This window comes from Propithecus coquereli, unplaced genomic scaffold (assembly GCF_000956105.1).
Source record: "Propithecus coquereli isolate 6110/MARCELLA unplaced genomic scaffold, Pcoq_1.0 Scaffold29, whole genome shotgun sequence".
Taxonomy (NCBI): domain Eukaryota; kingdom Metazoa; phylum Chordata; class Mammalia; order Primates; family Indriidae; genus Propithecus; species Propithecus coquereli.
The window spans coordinates 1,237,273-1,256,333 of record NW_012148507.1 but is presented as its reverse complement, the minus strand read 5'-3'; the positions used below and the strand labels follow the sequence as shown (position 1 = coordinate 1,256,333).

Sequence of the window (19,061 nt, the reverse complement as noted above, 5' to 3'; positions counted from 1 at the left end):
TACCTAGGTCTTTCATAGCAAGAGAAGAGAAGTCAAGGCCTGGATTCAAAGCTTTGAAGGACAGGCTGATTCTCCTGTTAAAGGCTAATGCAGTTGGTGACTTGAAGCTGAAGTCAGCACTCATTTGCCATTCCAAAAATCGTAGGGCCCTTAAGAATTATGCAAAATCTACTCTGTCTGTGCTCTACACAGGGAACAACAAAGGCTGGATGACAGCACATCTGTTTACAGCATGGTTTACTAAGTATTTTAAGCCCACTCTTGCGATCTACTGCTCCGAAAAAAAGATTCCTTTCAAAATATTACTGCTCATTGATAATGCACCTGGTCGCTGAAGAGTTCTGATGGAGATATAAAAGGAGATTAATGTTGTTTTCATGCCTGCTAACACATCCATTCTGCAGCCCAGGGATCAAGAAGTAATTTCAATTTCCAAGCCTTATTTTTTATAAAATACATTTTGTAAGGCTATAGAGCTGCCATAGCAATTCCTCTGATGGATCTGGGCAAAGTAAATTGAAAACCTTCTGGAAAGGATTCACCATTCTAGATGCCATTAAGAACATTTGTGATTCACGGGAGGAGGTCAAAATATTCACAGTAACAAGAGTTTGGGAGAAGTTTTTTAAAGGTCAGGGATTGTGAGGAGGGGTGCTCAGTTGCCTTGTTTCTTTTTGTTGAGACAGAGTCTTACTCTGCTGCCCTGGGTAGAGTACAGTGGCGCCACTGTGGCTGCAACCTGGGCTCTAAGCAATCCTCCTGCCTCAGCCTCCAGCGTACCTGGGACTACAGGCACATGCCACAATGCCCGGCTGGTTTTTTTTCTTGTCTTTTTGGTAGAAATGGGGTCCCACTTTTGCTCAGGTTAGTCTCAAACTCCTGACCTCAAACAATCCTTCCACCTCGGCCTCCCAGAGTGCTAGGATTACAGGCGTGAGCTACCGTGCCCGCCTGGAATACGTTCATTCTTGGATGATTTTGAGGTTCAAGACTTCAGTAGACAGTGGGTGCGGTTTGAGGTTGCTGTGAGGTAGGCTGACGCCATGGCACTCTAGCCAGGGCAACGAGTGAGACTCTGTCTCACAAAAAAAAAAGACTTCAGTAGAAGATGTGGATGTGTGGATGTGCAGAAATAGCAAGAGAACTAGAGTTAAAAGCAGAGCCTGAAGATGTGACTGAACTGCTGTAAACTCATGATAGAACTTTAACAGATGAAGAGTTGCTTCCTGTGGATGAGCAAAGAAAAGTGGTTTCTTCAGATAGAATCTACTCCTTGTGAAGATGCTGTGAACATTGTCAAAATGACAACAAAGGGTTTTGAATATTCCAAAACTTAGTTGATAAAGCAGTGGCAGGGTTTGAGAGGACTCATTCCATTTTGAGAAGTTCTACTGTGGGTAAAATGCCATCAAACAGCATCACATGCTACAGAGAACTCTTTCGTGAAAGGATGAGCCAACTGATGCAGCAAACTTTGTTGTTGTCTTATTTTAAGAAATTGCCACAGCCACCCCAGCCTTCAGCAACCACCATCCTTATCAGCCAGCAGCCATCAACATCGAGGCAAGACCCTTCACCAGCAAAAAGATGACGATTCTCTGAAATCTCAGGTGATTGTTAGCATTTTAAAATTAAGGTATGTTCATTATTTTTTTAAGACACGCTGCTATTGCATACTTCACAGCCTACAGTAATAATGTAAACATTACTTATATAAGCACTGAGAAACAAAACAATTTACGTGATTTGCTTTACTGCAATATTTACTTTATTGTGGAGGTCTGAAACAGAATCTGCAATATTTCCAAGGTGTGTCTGTACTACAAAATAACAATTAACATGCTAAATAAAAATGAATTAAATTTCTCCATTAAAAGACAAGAGGACTGTGAAATTCAGTCATTAAATTCCTATGTGTAAACTTGGCCGCAAAAAACTATCGCATGTGCACATGCAGACAGGTCTAAAAGCATTCAACATAGCACTGTTAACTGGAAATAACCTACATAGCAACCTACTTGTCTATCCAAGGATACATGGATAAAATGGTATAATAAATTCTAACACTGAAATAATACAAAGCAATTGAAATTAATGAATTAAAATCTATAAGACTCAAGATGAATTCATCTCAAAATATATTGATGGAAAAAAATGTATTTCAAAGAGTATAATTAGCATGCTATTCATGTAAATTAAAAAGCTTTTCAGAATACAGTATATATTGTCACATGTACATACATATGTTGTAAAAGTATAAAAATATATCTAGAGAAAAAACATGAACTTTAGAAGAACATCATGTCTGGGAAGGGGCTGTACTTCAGATGGATTTTTGTAATGTTTTCATATTTAAACAAACAAAGAATCAAACCAATAAAATGTCAGCATTTGTTAGGTAAATAGATATCATTTATATGATTTTACTTTACATATTTTGAAATAGTTCCAAAATTATTATTTAAAATAAAAATTGCAAAGGAGGAAAAAGAATAAGTATGGATTTATGCCAAGCCAGATGCATCTATCCGGCTATCAAATTTTTTCAAAATTACATTTTAAATGTTCTGAATATTTGAGTAATAATTCTCTCACACTATTCACAAGATATAGTTTTAACCCCAAGGAAAGAAACACACACATACACTCACAAAACAATCTTGTTTGTAACCCGTGATTGCTAAATAACATAATGAATGTGGTTCTGGCATTTGCTTTTTTCCTATCCTAATACTCAGGATACATGTGGAAGAGCAATCAGCCATAGTAACAATGGGAAGGAAAGGAGGGGGAAGAGACCCTTTCATTCTTGTAAGCCAGTGATCTGGGAGTGGGGCTGAGGTGGGGGATGGAATGTTAAGGGGCACATCATGAGAGCATTTTAAATCTAAAGGAATGTGTCGTATTCTTTGGTAACAACAGGGAGACCAGAAAGGCTGGGAGGAAAAAAAAAAAATCACTGCTCTAGAGCTGAGTCCTCATCTTTGGTACTTCCTCGACTTTCACAGAAGAACTGGATCCTTGCACAGTGTTCTCAAAAGTGAGATGGAGAGTGCCAGGCAGAGGGAGGCTCAGGTCCGAAAGGAAGAGGGAGTTTAAGGGGTGGAAGCCCTGAAGAATGAAAGAGCCTGGTGGTGGTGGAGTCTGAGCAGAGCTGAGCCTGATGGACAGGCTAAGAAAGGCCAGAGAGAGCTGCTTCCTCCTGAGGAAAGGAGCCAGCAGTCCTTTCTTTCTATACAGTGTCCCTGCGGCGTTCAAAGCCATGTGCACTGCGTAACACTGACCCCGCTTCCCTGCAGCTGCTGCTGAGTCCAAGGATCAGTGTGTGAGGCACAGGCGGATCAACAGGGATTCTCCTTTGTGGACTGTAACCAACCACACAATTAGATCCCCTCTGCCTAGGGTTTAAGAGGTCAGAGGCACAGTGGGAGCAGAGCAGACATGTTAAAATGGTTCCACATCAGGACAGAGCTGCCTAAAACGGAACACCTGTAATACTCTAACAAAGGAGTTAAAAGTGGCTTTGACGCTTGCTGACGGGTGGGGAAACGCGGTCCAGCACTGGTAGGTAACAAGAATGATAAAAAGACAGTCTGGCACCATGCAGGCAGAGGTTCTCAATTTGGGGATTGGAGACAAGAGAAAGACACATGGATAATTTGAAAAAAACAAAACAAAAAAAAAAAACCAGGCTTCTAGTCAGACAAAACATGCCCTGAATCTCAGGGGTAGAAAGGCACGTAAGATTTTTGTTTGCTACCAGGGCACAGTTTTACAAAGCTAAGTAACTAATGCAAACTAAGTTCTTTCTCTTCTGCAACTTGGAATTTTATTTCTAAACCTTCACCGTGGACTCTGATGTTGGGCAACCCCAAAATTTAGTAACAAAAAGCTAAGGTTTGCCATGAAGTCCTATACTTTCAAATTAAAACACACTACTATTCAAATATTCTTCAAATCAGGGATCTATAACCTTTTTGCTAAAAATAAACACTAATTAATGAGATGATTAGGAGTGATACCTCTTCTAATTTTTTTCCTACCAAATGCACAAACTATGAACAAGTCTATATTATGTCTACATTTTAAACTCGGTTTCATAGTTTTAAAATTGGGATTTTGTTATTTTCCTTCTAGTAACTTTAACATTTTGGTGACTTCCCTTTCATTTCCTTCTTATCTCCCTTCTTTCAAGACTTCTCCCTATTTCCTTTGAGTGACAGTTAATTTCATTTGTATTAATCCAGAACTTGTCCAAGGCAGCTCTGAATTTATGCCACAGGATTAAATAAACAAAAATATCAATGACCGCTTATTTATTTTAAAAATTCTTTACAGACCCAAATATGTAGACGAGCAAAAAGGTAATAAATAAAGATAAGTAATAATGCCCATGCACAGGTGTGTGATCACGGGCAAATGGCTCCAACTCCTGGGACATTTCTCTAAAATGAGGGGCTCAATCAACTGGGCTTCATGATATCCTCATTTTGCTCTGTCGTATAAAAAGAAAAACCTATAGCTAAAATGAAATTCAAAACTTGACAAAGGACACATTATAACTGTATTACTGATGGTTTTATGTAAACATAGGGGTAAAGAGACAAAAGTCAAATTTAAATATCATCTACTTTGGAGTACTAGGGGCTTATTTTCAACTCGGGTATATCTGATCTGGATATATTTTTATAAACCTGATTTAATCTAAGGAACCATTGCCTCCTTGTCTATTACCCCTGTATGTACTTTAAATTGTGAGTCAGAAATGTGACTGTCCTCTGTATACTCTTAAATCTCTATATTCAGTGCTTAGACACTGCTTAAAGTCTTCTACTATTCTTACCAAGCTGTCAGAGGGAAATCTATACTTTATATTACAGTGTGTTCAGAACCCCCAAATTCACTTGGATGTACACAGCAGCAGTTTCTACAGCAATTTTCTTTCCCTCTTTAACAGGGAATTATCTGTTTAAGAGAAGTTAAATTATGAAGTTATATCTATATCTATAGGGCTTGAAAAACACATAAGGCAAATGTTTAATTTCTCTAAGAATTAATTATCTTAAATATTTTTCTCTAGAATATTGCTATGTATAATAATAAACTCTTATGAAAGTTTTCTTAAAGAAATAACTCTATCATCCATCAATTATGGAAACACAAACAGCTCACTCTAAAAACAACCTGACAGCTTGCTGCGGCTTTGTCCCTTGAACACTGAGAGATGGGCACAGTGCTGGGGCCAGGAGTCACTCCTGAGTACTTCCCCTGCCTCCAGTCCTGCAATCTCCATCCTGGAGGCTAATTAAACTGCCTTCATTCTAGAATAGGACAGAAAAAAGCAAAAAAGGAGTTGTAAGCATTTCTTGGAGTGTCAAGCATAAAAGCAATGCTGGTAGCATCTACCGTTCTAGTCATAAAATCTACACCTTGGTTTATGAAACACACGTGGGAGAACATGACACAGATCTCCTACAGATGCAACACCTCTGATGATCAAATACAGTGCTAACCACTGGCTCATACACTTGGGCACGTCCACATTTGTGCACACTACCACATGCAGCCAGGGAGACACCACCATAGCTTGAGGCTGAGAGAGAACTCATTTTTTCCTCTAAACACTAATTTTAAGATTCATACTGATTTCTTCTCTTTTCCGCACCCACCCCCCCATCCTCTTCTAGTTACTACTCCTTGGAGAATTAAAGCTGTAATAAAAGGTAGAAAGCCTAAAGAGGAGTGCTTGAATGTTTGTTTTATTTATGGCTTAACTCTCTACCCCAGAGGACTCAGCAGCAGGTTCGAGTAAGCCTGAAAAGTGTGTAGTCCTTCCCCCAAAAATGCACACAAATTGTGCTTACCATCGGAAGGCAGCTTTCCTCTCCCTTTTAGCTTTAAAGGCTGTATGTAGTATTATCCCTTACAAAGTAGGGAGAACAGAAGTGTTGATTCTAATTTGTCATTCATTTTTATTTAAGCCACAACATTTGCTTTTGAGATCACCAAATCTGATTTTCAATATTCCAGTCATACCAAAGAAATGATTGGGTCTGAACTTACACAGACCATTTGAATCCTAAATGCAGAGCTCACTTAACTTTTGAAAAATAATTGAGATTTGACAATTTATCAGATCAGGACAGAGCAGATGACTTGCCACAAAACATACCAAGTATCACCCTCCCACTTCCTTCCTCCCCCACGTCCAAAAAAGCAGCACTTATTAAATGCTTAATAGTAAAATGCTCACATGTTTTTCAAATTTTGTTCATTTTCTACTCTGTATTTTGCTTGTATGAGAGTATTTTTGAAAATATCTTAATTCTGAGTATCCTATGAAACATAACAAAAGAATCAATAGCAAAGGCTTCTATTTTAGATATTCTAGAAGGCATATTTGTACAAACAACTGACACTTTGAAAAACTGATTTTAAAACATATTCAAAATGCATCAACATATTTGCTCACTCAGTTCTCTCCCCATCCCAAGTGGCTGCCTTTCCTCATTTAGGAATATAATCTAGGACAGCAACAAGAGTACTTTTAAGTGAGAGGAAGCCTGTGTTAACCTCTGACCTACCTCAAAGAACATATAGAGAGACAGCAACGTGAGTCCAAGGTTATACACCACTAAAATTCCCCGGCAAGAGAACGGCTGTCTATTCTTCATGTATTTTGGTCCCAGCCATACAATTAGTAAATATATGATGGAACAGACCAACGTAGGTATATAATTGTCCAGAAGAAACCATCCTTTTACTCTGGTATCTGAAAAAGAATAAAAGAAAAATATTTAGTGATTAATAAAGTAAACAAAAATAACCACAACTTTTCAAACGTTAAAAAAATTTCCTCTGACCACAATTTTATAAAAGTCACCTAGTATTAATGTTCCTAACCCCAACAAAGCAACCAGAAGAGGAGGCATAAATTTTCAAAACATAGCAAACAAGGTGGGGAACACTCATTCTATTTTAGGGAACAAAGTGTTACCTGATTTTAGAATTGCAAATAAGATCTTGGGGAAAAAAGCAATTAAGATCTTGGGGGAAAAAAAAGGAAAGAAAGAAAAAAACCAAGGTGAAGCCTCCTTGTTAAATGTTCTGAATAACAATGTGTATTATTCATGGTTTTTACTAAGTAAAATCAAAATAAAAATATTCTTTCTAAAGAATTCAAAAGAAAATAAGGAGAAAGCTAAGTTTTCTACTAACTGGATTTATTAACCAGATTTGTTGGATCACACATGGGGTAATGAAACCCTAGAAATGGCAGTCTGTGAACTCTGAAGTCCCCCATTTCAGCCAAGTGTCAGCGAGTCTGCCCAGCATGTGTAGACTCAGAAAAAACGTGCCATTTAGCCAGGTTAGTGACACTGCTGCTAATCAGAAAGGTAGCATCTGCTATGATTGCAATGGTCAACAGCAGAGAGGACAATGATTAAAAAAATAAAACATGACGGTGAAGCAGCAACAATCAGGTAAGTGACTAAGGTACAGTATTTAAGGAACTATGTGAGGAGCTACTAGTAGTAGCTTGAAAGAGAAAACCTATACTGACTTAAAGAACTACTGGTGCAGGAGAGACCTCCCCCGCCCTGTCCCCTTTAATGGGCAGGTAGGAGGAGGGAGAGGAAAACAGGTGAAGTAGCTGCCAGGAGCAAACTGACAGTCTCTCCTCAGATGGCAAGTAACCTCCCTGGCAGCCAGATCCTCTAGGTATTATCTGTCCCCTGAAAGAGTCAACTTCATCCTCTGGCCGATCCCCAGGGAGCTGCCTCTGCAGCATGTTCCCCTTTCCATCCTGCCATAATGATCCCCCAAAACCTGTAGCTCCTCAATCTTATCTGCCTGCCAAGACTCCCAACCCTGGAGCTCAGAGGCACATGCAGGATTCACCTCCTGCATCTCTGGAGAAGTGACAGCTAATGGGGACAGTCTATGCTCTTTCTCTGACCCACTGGTCAGATCATCTTGCTACTCTCTCTGATACTTTTCCCCTTGATCTCATAGGACAAGCATATATTCCATAGGGCATATGTCCTCTTGGGCCACTGACACCAGTCTTCCTTTCCTGCAGAGACCATAAACTTTCCCCGTGTTTCTCTCATGGCTTGATTTCCTTGGCTTCACAGGGAGATGCCCTCCATGCCCTCCCACCTGGTTGTGCTAGGATGGTGGAGGGTGTTACTGTCAGCTCTGCAGAAATTCTCTGCAGAGGAAGTCCTTCAGGAAGTGGCTGGCCCCAGGAACCTTAACAAGGGGATTCTTAACACCTTTTGTTCTCAGCTCTGGGCCTTGGCTGTCAATTTTGAGAAAACAAGTTCCCACTTAGCAACTAACATTAGACTGTTACATATTTTGTGTGTACATATACATCACTAACACAATAAATGCACATGTAGCTTCCATTTCCTTCCATTTACTTAAAGCTCTGTTTTACACCTTGCTTTATTTTGTAACAGATCTCATCTTTCCAAATTGGCAGGTATCCATCCTCTCACACTGCTAAGTGCTTCCAGGGCAGCTAGCCCCCCAATCCTCAGGATCTGGCCAATCATGGTGGTCCTAACCCCCTGACTGGTGGCTGGTTTGGGCATGCGCATGTGAGCAATCGTGGCCACTGAGCTTTGAGGGAAGACAGCTGGTAAAGAACGCTGAGGAATAACTTCCTTGTTCTCAAAACCATGCAAATTTATTGACTTTGATTCATTTGAACCACACTTTTAGAATTAATCTGTCAATATTAATTGTAACAATAAGAACATCAACAAGATTTTTGAGAACCAACTGCAGGATTTTGCTCAGGTTGTGCTTCATGAGGTCCCGGGCTCAAAACTAGCATGAGTTAAACACAACTCACATGGCAGTCAATGTGTTAAACTCCTATTGCAACTGTGCGTTTTGGGAACCAGTTTCTTTCTTTCCTTTTTTTTTGGAGACAGTCTCACTCTGTTGCCCAGGCTAGAGTGCCATGGCATCAGCCTAGCTCACAGCAACCTCAAACTCCTGGGCTCAAGCAATCCTTCTGCCCCAGCCTCCCAAGTAGCTGGGACTACAGGTGTGTGCCACCATGCACGGCTAATTTTTTCTATATATTTTTAGTTGTCCAGCTAATTTTCTTTCTATTCTTTCTATTTTTAGTGGAGACGGGGTATCACTCTTGCTCAGGCTGGTCTCGAACTCCTAACCTTGAGTGATCCTCCCGCCTCGGCCTCCCAGAGTGCTAGGATTAGAGGCGTGGCCACCACACCAGGCCAGGAACCAGTTTCTTTTAGAGACTTAAAAGAATTGAGAAAAACATACCACTGACAATGGTGAAATCTATGGTATTCTCAGGCTACAAGCTTTACAGCACAATTTGAGCTCCAGCTAGAGTCAGTAAAGGGCCACACACAGCAGCTGTGTCTCTGTCAGAGGACTTCTCCAAACCATTTGTTATCCAGGATAAAGTGCTGGTCTTATCATAGAAAATGCTCACATTTTCTCGAATCTCCTCATGCAATATTTATGAGTGGCTATAAGGGGCCGGGGAGCGGGGTGGCGCCACAGAAGGTAAGCAAAACCAAAAACCATCTTACCTCGGGTGCCTAGCAATGCTTTGAAATAGGGACTAAGTGATGCATCAAAATTTTCCATTTTAAAACCTATTAAGAAAAAAAAAGATATCGATTAATCTCTACTCGAAAATGTTTTTATACAGTGTTTTTTCATAAAAGAACAAGAACAAATTCTTTTCAAAGAATATGCTACAGACAAGGTCAAGTTCCTCATGTTAAAATAAATTTCTTTTTTAGCTCACAAAAGTAACTTATGCACTAGTTCTAATTTGAACATCAAAAGGAAAGACATAATCCCGTGAATTCACTTTATAAATGAAGTGCCAGTTTTCTGAACTTTTTTTCTCAGTTCCATAAAAATTCTTTCCGTGAAGCTGAAATCTCAGTGGGGAGAAGAGTGGAACTAACTGGATTGAAGGTGGCAGACAGGAAAAGATCCTGTCTGGGCAAGAACTGCGACTTGAGGTAAGACAACAAAGACAGGAAGAATCAGCAGGGAATGCAATGCCACAGTGAAAAGACAGTTTCCTCTGCTTGTTACTTTTATCATTATTTTTACAATACTTCATGTCTACAGTAAAAAAAATCCAAATATTAAAAATGAAAAAAGGGGGGGGAGGGCGGCAAAAATCTCATTACTTTCCTCAACCACAACCCCTAAGCCTCGCTGTTGGAAGCAACCTAATGGTACTATTTCTTGGGTACACTTCCAGAGATTTTTCTTCTTTTGAGCACAAGAGGTCATTATGCAAAATGGATGTTTTTACAATTGTGGGTTGCAACCCATTATTAGATGATCAAGTCAACTTAGCATTCAAAAAAACAATAAATTGGTCATAATAGAGAATCAGAGTGCTTTGCTCTGAGAATGAATATTGTGTTTCAGAAAACTTTAGTTTTATCATATTTATAAGTATTATATGATTACTAAGCTGTGGTGCAAAATATATTCTCTTGGGGGGAGGGGGGCACAGTAAAAAAGCCCTCAGAACAGCACTGTTACAATAGAAGTGTACATATTACTTGCTTGTTTTCACTTATTAAACCGTCTCAAAGATAGTAGTTATAGATTTACCTCCACCTTTTTATTCCCATTTGAGTTAAGATACACATTTAGAGTGTAGCTAAGCATCTTTTCATATGTGTATTAATCAGATTTTCTATTAAATATATTAAAGTTGGGAGACACATTTTCAACTTTCCTGGTCATTTCCCTTTTACAAATGACCACCCATATAACAACTTCCAGGGGCAAAGGCAAAATTGGTTTCATTAACTAAGCTGTTACTCATTTAGCAATACTCCCCCTTCCTTGGCTTGCCACACCATAATGTATGTATTCTTTGGCTAATTTCAGGATAAACTATTTTAACCATACAATTATCTAATGGCTCTAGTAGTTGCAATTAAGCCAATCCAGCCCCAGACGAGGCAGAGACAGGAGGAGCCATCAATGACACTTTTACAGTAGCTCACGGGGTTCTGTCCTGACTGCCCAAGGGAGCTCAGGGAGGGTTCTGACTCCCTCAACTTGGGGCTGGAAACCAAGAAAGCAACAGTTGCCACAAACCCATGGATGTGCCACCATTAAGCCACCTTCGCCTCTCAATAGTTATACAACCTTGGCACTAGGTCACTTCTGTAATTCAACAATTAAATTTTTAACATACAGCAGGCCCTTCTTATCCACAGTTTTGCTGTCCAAGGTTTTGATCACCTGAGGTCAACTGTGGTCTGAAAATACCGGATGGAAAATTCCAGAAATAAATAATTCATAAGTTTTAACTTTCTCATTGTCCCACTCTGTCTCACCTGGGACATGAATCATCCCTTTGTCCAGTGTATCCATGTTGTCTACACTCCCAGTTAGTTACTTAGTAGCCCTCTCAGTTATCAGATCAACTGCCATAGTACTTGCAGTGCTTATGTTCAAGTAACCCTTATTTTACACAATTGTTTTATTTAATTATTAGTTATTGCTATTAATCTCTTACCTGCCTAATTTATAAATCAAACATTATTATAAGTATGTATATACAGGAAAAAACAAAGTATATCTAGGGGTTAGTACTATCCAGTTTCAGTCATTCACTGGGGGTCTTGGAACGTATCCCCCCACTTTAAGAGGTGATTAGTGTACTGTAATCCCTAGACCATTCTGGTCCTAACCCATTTTCCTTCACAAGACTGAACTTCTTCAGGAGACAGAAATTCTAGAAAATTCTGGTGAAGAGAATGGGTTTAGCTTTATATTTCTTAAAGATAATTCTTTAGAAAGACTCCATGGTTAAGTAAGAAATATTTTATCTATTAAAGGGCATTGTAAATTCTACAGTTAAAAAAATAATTTGCTCGTTTTTTCAACAGCTATTGAAAATCATCTAGGGAATCCAAGTTTTGGAAAACAACCATCATGTTTTTGTGAAATCTAATATCACCCTACACAACTTAATTTCATCTGTAATGAATGGTGGGCCATGTATATGGAGGACACAGTGTCTCCTGCGCCCCACTGGCTGCATCCCAAACAGCCAATCAAGAGGAAATAAGGAGGAACAAGGCCATAAAGGCCATGACTATTAGACTGAATAACTGCCTCTATCTTTAAGAACAGCAAATTATTTAATATACATGTGCCCCTTAGAGCAGTGCCTGGCATGTAGTAAGCCCTCAATAAATGTTTCCTACTATATGTCTGCCCCAGGATCAACTCCATGAAAAGGAATACCGTCAACCACCCATGGCTGTCCCAGGTTTTCCACAGGAGCACTGCTGGCATTCCGAGTGGAAACAATTGTTATTCTGTGCACTGGGATCATTAACTAAATGCTACCAGTGAGTCCCCCGTCATTGCGACAACCTAGTTCCACTCCTAAATCCTATTACATGCCATAGGGGGACAGCAACAGAAGGTAGGTGGGAGCTGATAATAGCTCAGGAGAACTTGTCGGAGACATTACCTAACATGAAAGACAAGACTAAAAGGAATGTACTAACTAAATACACACATATCAAGCACTACTACGAAGGACTGCTGAATAGGGATAAATACACAGCAGTGACCTGCTGACCCAGAAGAAACAAGACATTTGTAACGGGGAAAAGAAACCAGATCCAATAGACCAAAAACGAAATCCAGTTTGCAAATGAGAAGATGTTAGAATCACACACAGTAATACAAGCTGCATATATATGTTTAATATTAGGCTACAAAAATAAAATTCAAATTGTGGTATTCTGGGATCTAACATCAGGAAAATACCTAACAAAAACAATAGAATCAATTATTCTACTTTTTAACTAAGAGGTCTTTCAGAGGGCTGTGATCAAGCTGGAAACAAGAGTGAAGAAATGCTTAAAAATGACAGAATACAGAGAGGTGGGGTGAGGGTGGGGAGGGAAAACATTAGCGGACCTGGAAAAAAAATGAGGCAGCCCAGGAATTGTTCTCAATGACCTACTACTACAAGGACAACAGCCTAGGACATAGTCCAGTTTGAGATTCTAGGCTACCATCATGGCAACAGAAAAGCAGCTTGATGAAACATAAGGCAAACTTTCAGTCCAAGAGTACTAAACCAGCAGCAGGCTACCAAAAGGGACTGTGGAATTCAGTATTTGGAGATACTGAAGAATCCTGTTACAAGCCATCTGTCCCGAACAATCTGAATCTAAACCCATCTCAAACAGAGGCCCAGCGGTAGCTGGCAAGCACAGGAGCACTTTCTTGCCTTTATAAAACGAAATGTCTTATCTATGAAAGCACCCATAAGAGATGATGTTTGTCAAAAATGTTGTATCTGTTCTTAGACTGTATTTCTTCTCAGCTTAAGAATTCTTCTCTTAGGTTTACAGAACTTTTCACAATCAAACTGAACACATTGAAACAGCTAGCAGAACATTCTCTAAAAGAACAGATATGTGGAAAGTAACAACGACAATTTTTCAAAGAGCTCCTGTTGTTCCTGAAATGTCTATGGGTGAGAAGGGAGAAAGGGTGGGTAAAGGTGGCCCCTGGAGCACATGCCCCTAATCAGGAGAGGCCTGATCCATGAATCCCAGGCCTGATTCTGGGCTGGACTCTGACATGTTAAATATTTTCCCTGAATTCTCCCCTACCACACCCACAACCGGACATGTACTATTATCTTCTAAGACAAGGTTGTTCGTTTTTACACAGGTTACCAAGAGACATCTTCACCAAAGGTTTCCTTTCATCATTTACTCAACACAATGTGATGTTTCTGTCTAGCCAGCCACATATCTAGTGTCCCTTGATACCATGCACTCACTTTTTCATTCACACCACACGCTTACTGAGTGCCTGCTATGTGCCAGGCACTGAGGCCCCAAGGCCCTGGGATTCCAGGACAGTGAGAAAGACCATAAGCACGTATTAATTACAGACAGAAATGCACACATATATGATACAAAAGATGACTGTTAGCAAGAAAAAGTAAAGCAGAGGAAAGGGGGTGGAGTCATGGAGTGGGGATTTGTCTTAGAAAACATAGCTAGAGAAGGCTGCCTGAGAAGGTGGCAACAGGTAGGGGCCTGAATGGCGAACGCAAGCCACACGTCCATCAAGGGAAAGAGCGGTCCACTTAGAGGGACAGGCAAGTGCAATGGCCCTAAAGCCAGGGAGGGCTTGGCATGCTCAAGGACCCGAGGCCAGGACCGGAGTGGGCAGCACTGTGGGAGGCCTTCTGTCCTCCACTTCCTGCTCAGTGCCCAGCCCTTGCTTGGCAGTGGACAGAGGTCAATCGCACAGTGCATCTTACAGACAGCACATGGCCAACAGGCAGGGGACAGAAGAGGGTGCCAATTCTCAACTGCTCATACTGCCACCGTCCCCTCACCCTCCTGGCTACAGCCCGCCTGCCAGCGCCCTGCCCTTTTCATTCTCATCTCCCTTGCTGGGCCTCATCTGCTGTGCCACATGAACAGTACAAAGGTATCGGCAAATGAATTCTTCATTGCCGGGCTGGGCCGGCCTGCCCTGCTGAGTAAATTGGACACTTGCTGAGAGGTCTGTGGGCCGAGCTGTATGCTTTTGTACTTTTCTAAAGGAACAGGAGGGCACGGGGCTGTGTGAAACTCTTGACACTTTGCCTAGTGATCTGGAATTATGGGAACGGCATGACCCACTTTGCACAAGATGCCCAAGCACACTGCCAGGTCTGCAGCTGGCCTGACTGCTGCAGTCTCCATCTTCCAAGCTGCGTGGGGCAGTGACATCATTCTCAATAACCTGAATCATCCTATAGGCAGCTTGGGCGAGCTGGGCCAAGTGGGAACACAGCTGCTCTGCACAATTGTACTAGCAAGGACCAGCCCAGTGGAGAGGATCTCTGGTCCTACGTGCAGGGAAAGAATAAGCCATTCTTTGATCTGGCTGGTTCCCCACACACAGACAGGAAAGAGGATGTGGCTGGGGTGGTCAGCACCTCCCAGAAACCAGACCACACTGACACCAAGCCAAAGCATCCCATACTCTTTAACTAGGAGTCTCTGACCTAGGGGGCTTCCCAAAGTCATAGGTCACGACAGGGAGTAGTAATAGGACCCACTGAACAATGACAACAGTATCTCAAGGCTATTCACTAGTTCAAGAGCCACACGCAGATGATGACAACAGGAAAAACGGAATAAGGGCAGGTATTAGAATCGATTTTAAAGAATTCCTTTTTAATATACATTTTCCAAAAGACACTCTTAGTTGAAAGCCACTTCCCACTATAAAATTCTGGAATGCTTTTGGCAGCCATGCAACTATATTATAATTATATCTCAATTTAAGTATCTCACTATGAAAAAACTGACTGGGGCTGTTCAGTCTTTATTAACTACCCTCTATTTATAAGGACAGCCGAAGGCACAGGCAGGTATGAGAGTTCAGCACACCTTCATCTGAATCACCCCTACCACCATGGATTAGTTCTGTGTCCCGAGGCTAGTTCCTGCCACACGCACTACGTGTTTTAGGATTTTAGGATCCTTAAGCCTGAATTCAAGAGAAAGATCGGAACAACCACAGTATGAAATACAGAAACCTGGTAATACTGGCACGAACACAACAAAGAGCAAAAATCAAAGCCCCAAAGAGAGCCCTGCTCAGGTGGAAAATCTGTGCCTACTCTTTACCCATTAATTCCCTCCAGGAACAGTATATGCCCAGGTGAATCATGTGTGGGAGGTTAAATAAACATCAGTGCTATGAACTAATATCAAACGGAGTTGCTGGAAGCATGTTTGAAAAAAGACACTACAATAAGCTTTACAGCAAATCAGTCCCCCTCCTCCTCTCCGCTGGGCTCCTAAGGACAACAGGGAACCAGGTGGGGGTGGCGGCAAAGGAATGAGAGCAGCTCCACTGCTGGGTATGATGACAGGAAACCAGTCACAGTCCTCAAGATGAAGTACTGTCTTAGCGAGAGTGCAAACGCCAGTCATCTCTTGGCCATTTTGAAAAGTGCTGGGATCTTAAGTCTGTTTTAAAGGTTATCGAGATTTTTAAAATTACATATTATAGTAAGGAGTTGATATATGAATTATAGTAAACAAAGTTTATTTCCTAAACCCGCAATCAGGCTGTTCACTGACTCTAAAGCAGTGAAGATCTTTAGGATCAAGTCTTGGTGTTTCTGGCTTCTAAGGTAATGTTAGCTAGCAGGGAGCAGTCAGCTTGCTTGGAAAGCTCCCCTTCCTGTGAAATCAGTGAAGTCACATTCCTGTTGGTTTAAAAATGTGTTTAACGCAGAAGTTTAACTAACTACTGTCTAGTATAACTTCCTCATCATATCCCGTTTTATTTTTATTTTTTGAATTGTCAGAGTTCACCTAAAAATGAACTGAGTCTATAAACTGAGTCTACAACCCTACGCGCTGCAAGGAGTCAGGCTGAGATTTCTCTGCATATTTAACCTCTTCTCTCATACCCATCCATCCCTTTTAGCAGTGAACTTGTGTTAAGCAGGCATGGGAACACTCTTGAAGCTGGCTGCCAATTACACAAAATAACAAAAAACTAAATGGCGCTTTAATTTGGTAGTCACAACACTGATTCTTGAATTTAAAAAGGGTTTTCTAGGTTGGGAAAATCAGCTCCCAAAGGAAAGGAGAAAAATAACCACACCCTGCTCAGGAATGTTAAAATACAAAACGATGCCATAAAGACCATAAGGGAAAGAACATCCAAGTACTAACAAGCTTTTAGATATGAAAGCAACTTGACAGCAAAATCCCTCTAAAATGTTGGCATTTAAATAAATAACTCTGTATTAAATCTTGGCTAGAGAAAAATATCTACCACAGCAACAGTGGTACATCTGTGTACTGTCATCCTAACAAGCTATGGATTTGTACTTGCTCTCTTTTTTCCCTATAGAATTCCTGTACTTTTGAACGTCTATTCTAAGGGTGTAACAAATGCTTGTTAATACTCTAATAAAGTCATTTTTTCCTACCATACATCATACTTGGAGAAAAAGAACACAGCCCTATTTGGGGTTATTAAATGAGTAACTGCAAAACCAAGGAGGGCACTGACGTTCTATCTACAAAAGCACTGCCATAGGTTAGCTCCATGGTTGAAAGCCAAACAACCTCACATTCAAGCATAAGGGATAATCTGGGAGGGAAATTTAAAATGTTGCAACAATCAGTATTCCCTTGCACAAAAATAAGATTACATGGTCAAAAGAGAAGTCTCTTACACCTCTTTGCTGCCACCAGTTAATTAAAGAACATTATTTTAACCATTGCTGGTAAAGGGCATTCTTCTAAAGCAATGGAGAGTCACTCAGCAACTTTGTTCTTAAATCATCTGTGGTCCTTTCTCTCTGCTCTCCCATGTATTCATTTCCAACCCTTTCTCCACGGCCCAGACTGGGGGTTACAAAGCCTGCCCCTTCCTCCTCCCACCCCACCTCTTGTAGCTCTGCTGTCTAGACAACTCGTTTTACATACAGTAACTTCAACTTTTATATGATTTAGATACTTCTGGGCTCAGGCATTATGAGAACATATTCTGCACCTCCGTAGTTAGAGCCCAAACTCTTCAAGGGTAAGTACTCCAATCTGTTCTATGAGTACAATAATGATCTACTGGTGATACTATAAGTAAGGAGATATACCTGCTATTCCAAAATAAAAAGGAGAGAAAATGGCACACATGAGCCCACAATGGCAGCTTCTTAAAACATGGACTAAATCCTAGTTATAGAAGGCATTTCCTCACAGAAAATTTCCTCCATGCTAGTGACCTGGAACTCTCATCTGCCATAAAATCAGTAAACGGATTTTGTAAGGTGTGAAATCATTAACCTCCCCCCCACACACAAACACCCACACCTTAAACATTCAAGGGAACTTCCCACTCAGAGACAGTTGTATTTTTCTAGTCTTGGAGGGCAATTACATAAATATGCTTGATGTAAGACAACTCAAATGTAGAAAATTTTTCAGCAGGTGCAAGGGGAGAGTAATACAATTTTAAAATTTTATTTTAGGGAAATTCTTATGCAAAGAGGCAGAATAGACCATCAAGTTCAAAGTTCTTCTTTCCTTAAGTTCTCAGCAGAGTTTAGCCTTTTAGGACGAGAACCCCACACACCAATCCACCTAACAAACAAGCATTCGGAGAAGGGCCCCCTACTGTAGAAAATTACTCTTGTACAGTTTTATTATCTGAAAGGTGCCAACTTACTTTTCATTTGAAACCAGAAGAAGAAGTGGTGATAATTTTTACTTGGGTGAAGCACACTCTGTCATTTGGAAAAAGGCAAGAATAATTCACACACAGAATGTTCCTTGCTGGTGGGTAAAGGCCAGATTGCCGCAGATAGACTTAGAACTCCACTCTCACAAAGAACTTCGCTGACAGTAACTAATTAATGCCCACAAGGCTGCAGTAAAGCAAGGTAAAGATCCATCAAGTGCGGAGACTGGGTCATCCCTGTGACTGGTTTCATTTCTGTGAACCCAGTGATTCTCACAATGACTACTCTTCACGTTACCATTTGAAAGGTAGGTGACTCACTGAGTCAACAAATATTTAATGAGTATCTACTATGCACCAAGCAGTATGCCATTTGTTAGGAAAAGGACAGTAACTGAGACAGACATGACCTCTGCCCCATTAAAAATTAAAGTAGTAAGCAGTGTGCAAAGACACCTGTGGGTCAATCACTTTTGGGTAGCAGCAGTTAGGCGCACACACCCTGGAGCCAGACAGCGTGCTCCACCACTTCCTAGCTGTGTAACCGTGTGCAAGTTACTTAAGCTTCTTGTGCCTTAGTTTCCTAGACTGTAAAATGAGGGTAATTACAGTACTCTTCCTCATGTGATTAAACGAATCAACACATGTAAAATGCTTAGAATAGTGTATAGCACACAGTAAGTGCTACAAAAATGCTTATCTTGTTATTATATTAATAATTACAAAGGCCTTTGGCATTGACTGATTCTGCGTTTGATGTTTATTAAAGAGTTTTGCTA

The 19,061-nt window shown here is 40.6% G+C and overlaps 1 protein-coding gene across 3 annotated transcripts in view; it reads right to left on the bottom strand.

Moving 5' to 3' along the window:
* ELOVL5 (ELOVL fatty acid elongase 5) overlaps positions 1-19,061 on the bottom strand; it is a 79,470-nt gene that overhangs the window by 21,193 nt on the left and 39,216 nt on the right. For all 3 annotated transcript variants that reach the window (XM_012648596.1, XM_012648597.1, XM_012648598.1), the window contains exons 2-3: positions 9,585-9,650; positions 6,585-6,772 (exon numbers count right to left, since the gene is read on the bottom strand). In XM_012648596.1, the coding sequence (XP_012504050.1) occupies positions 6,585-6,772; positions 9,585-9,642 (246 nt within the window). In that variant the 5' untranslated portion in view covers positions 9,643-9,650. The remainder of the gene's footprint in view (positions 1-6,584; positions 6,773-9,584; positions 9,651-19,061) is intronic.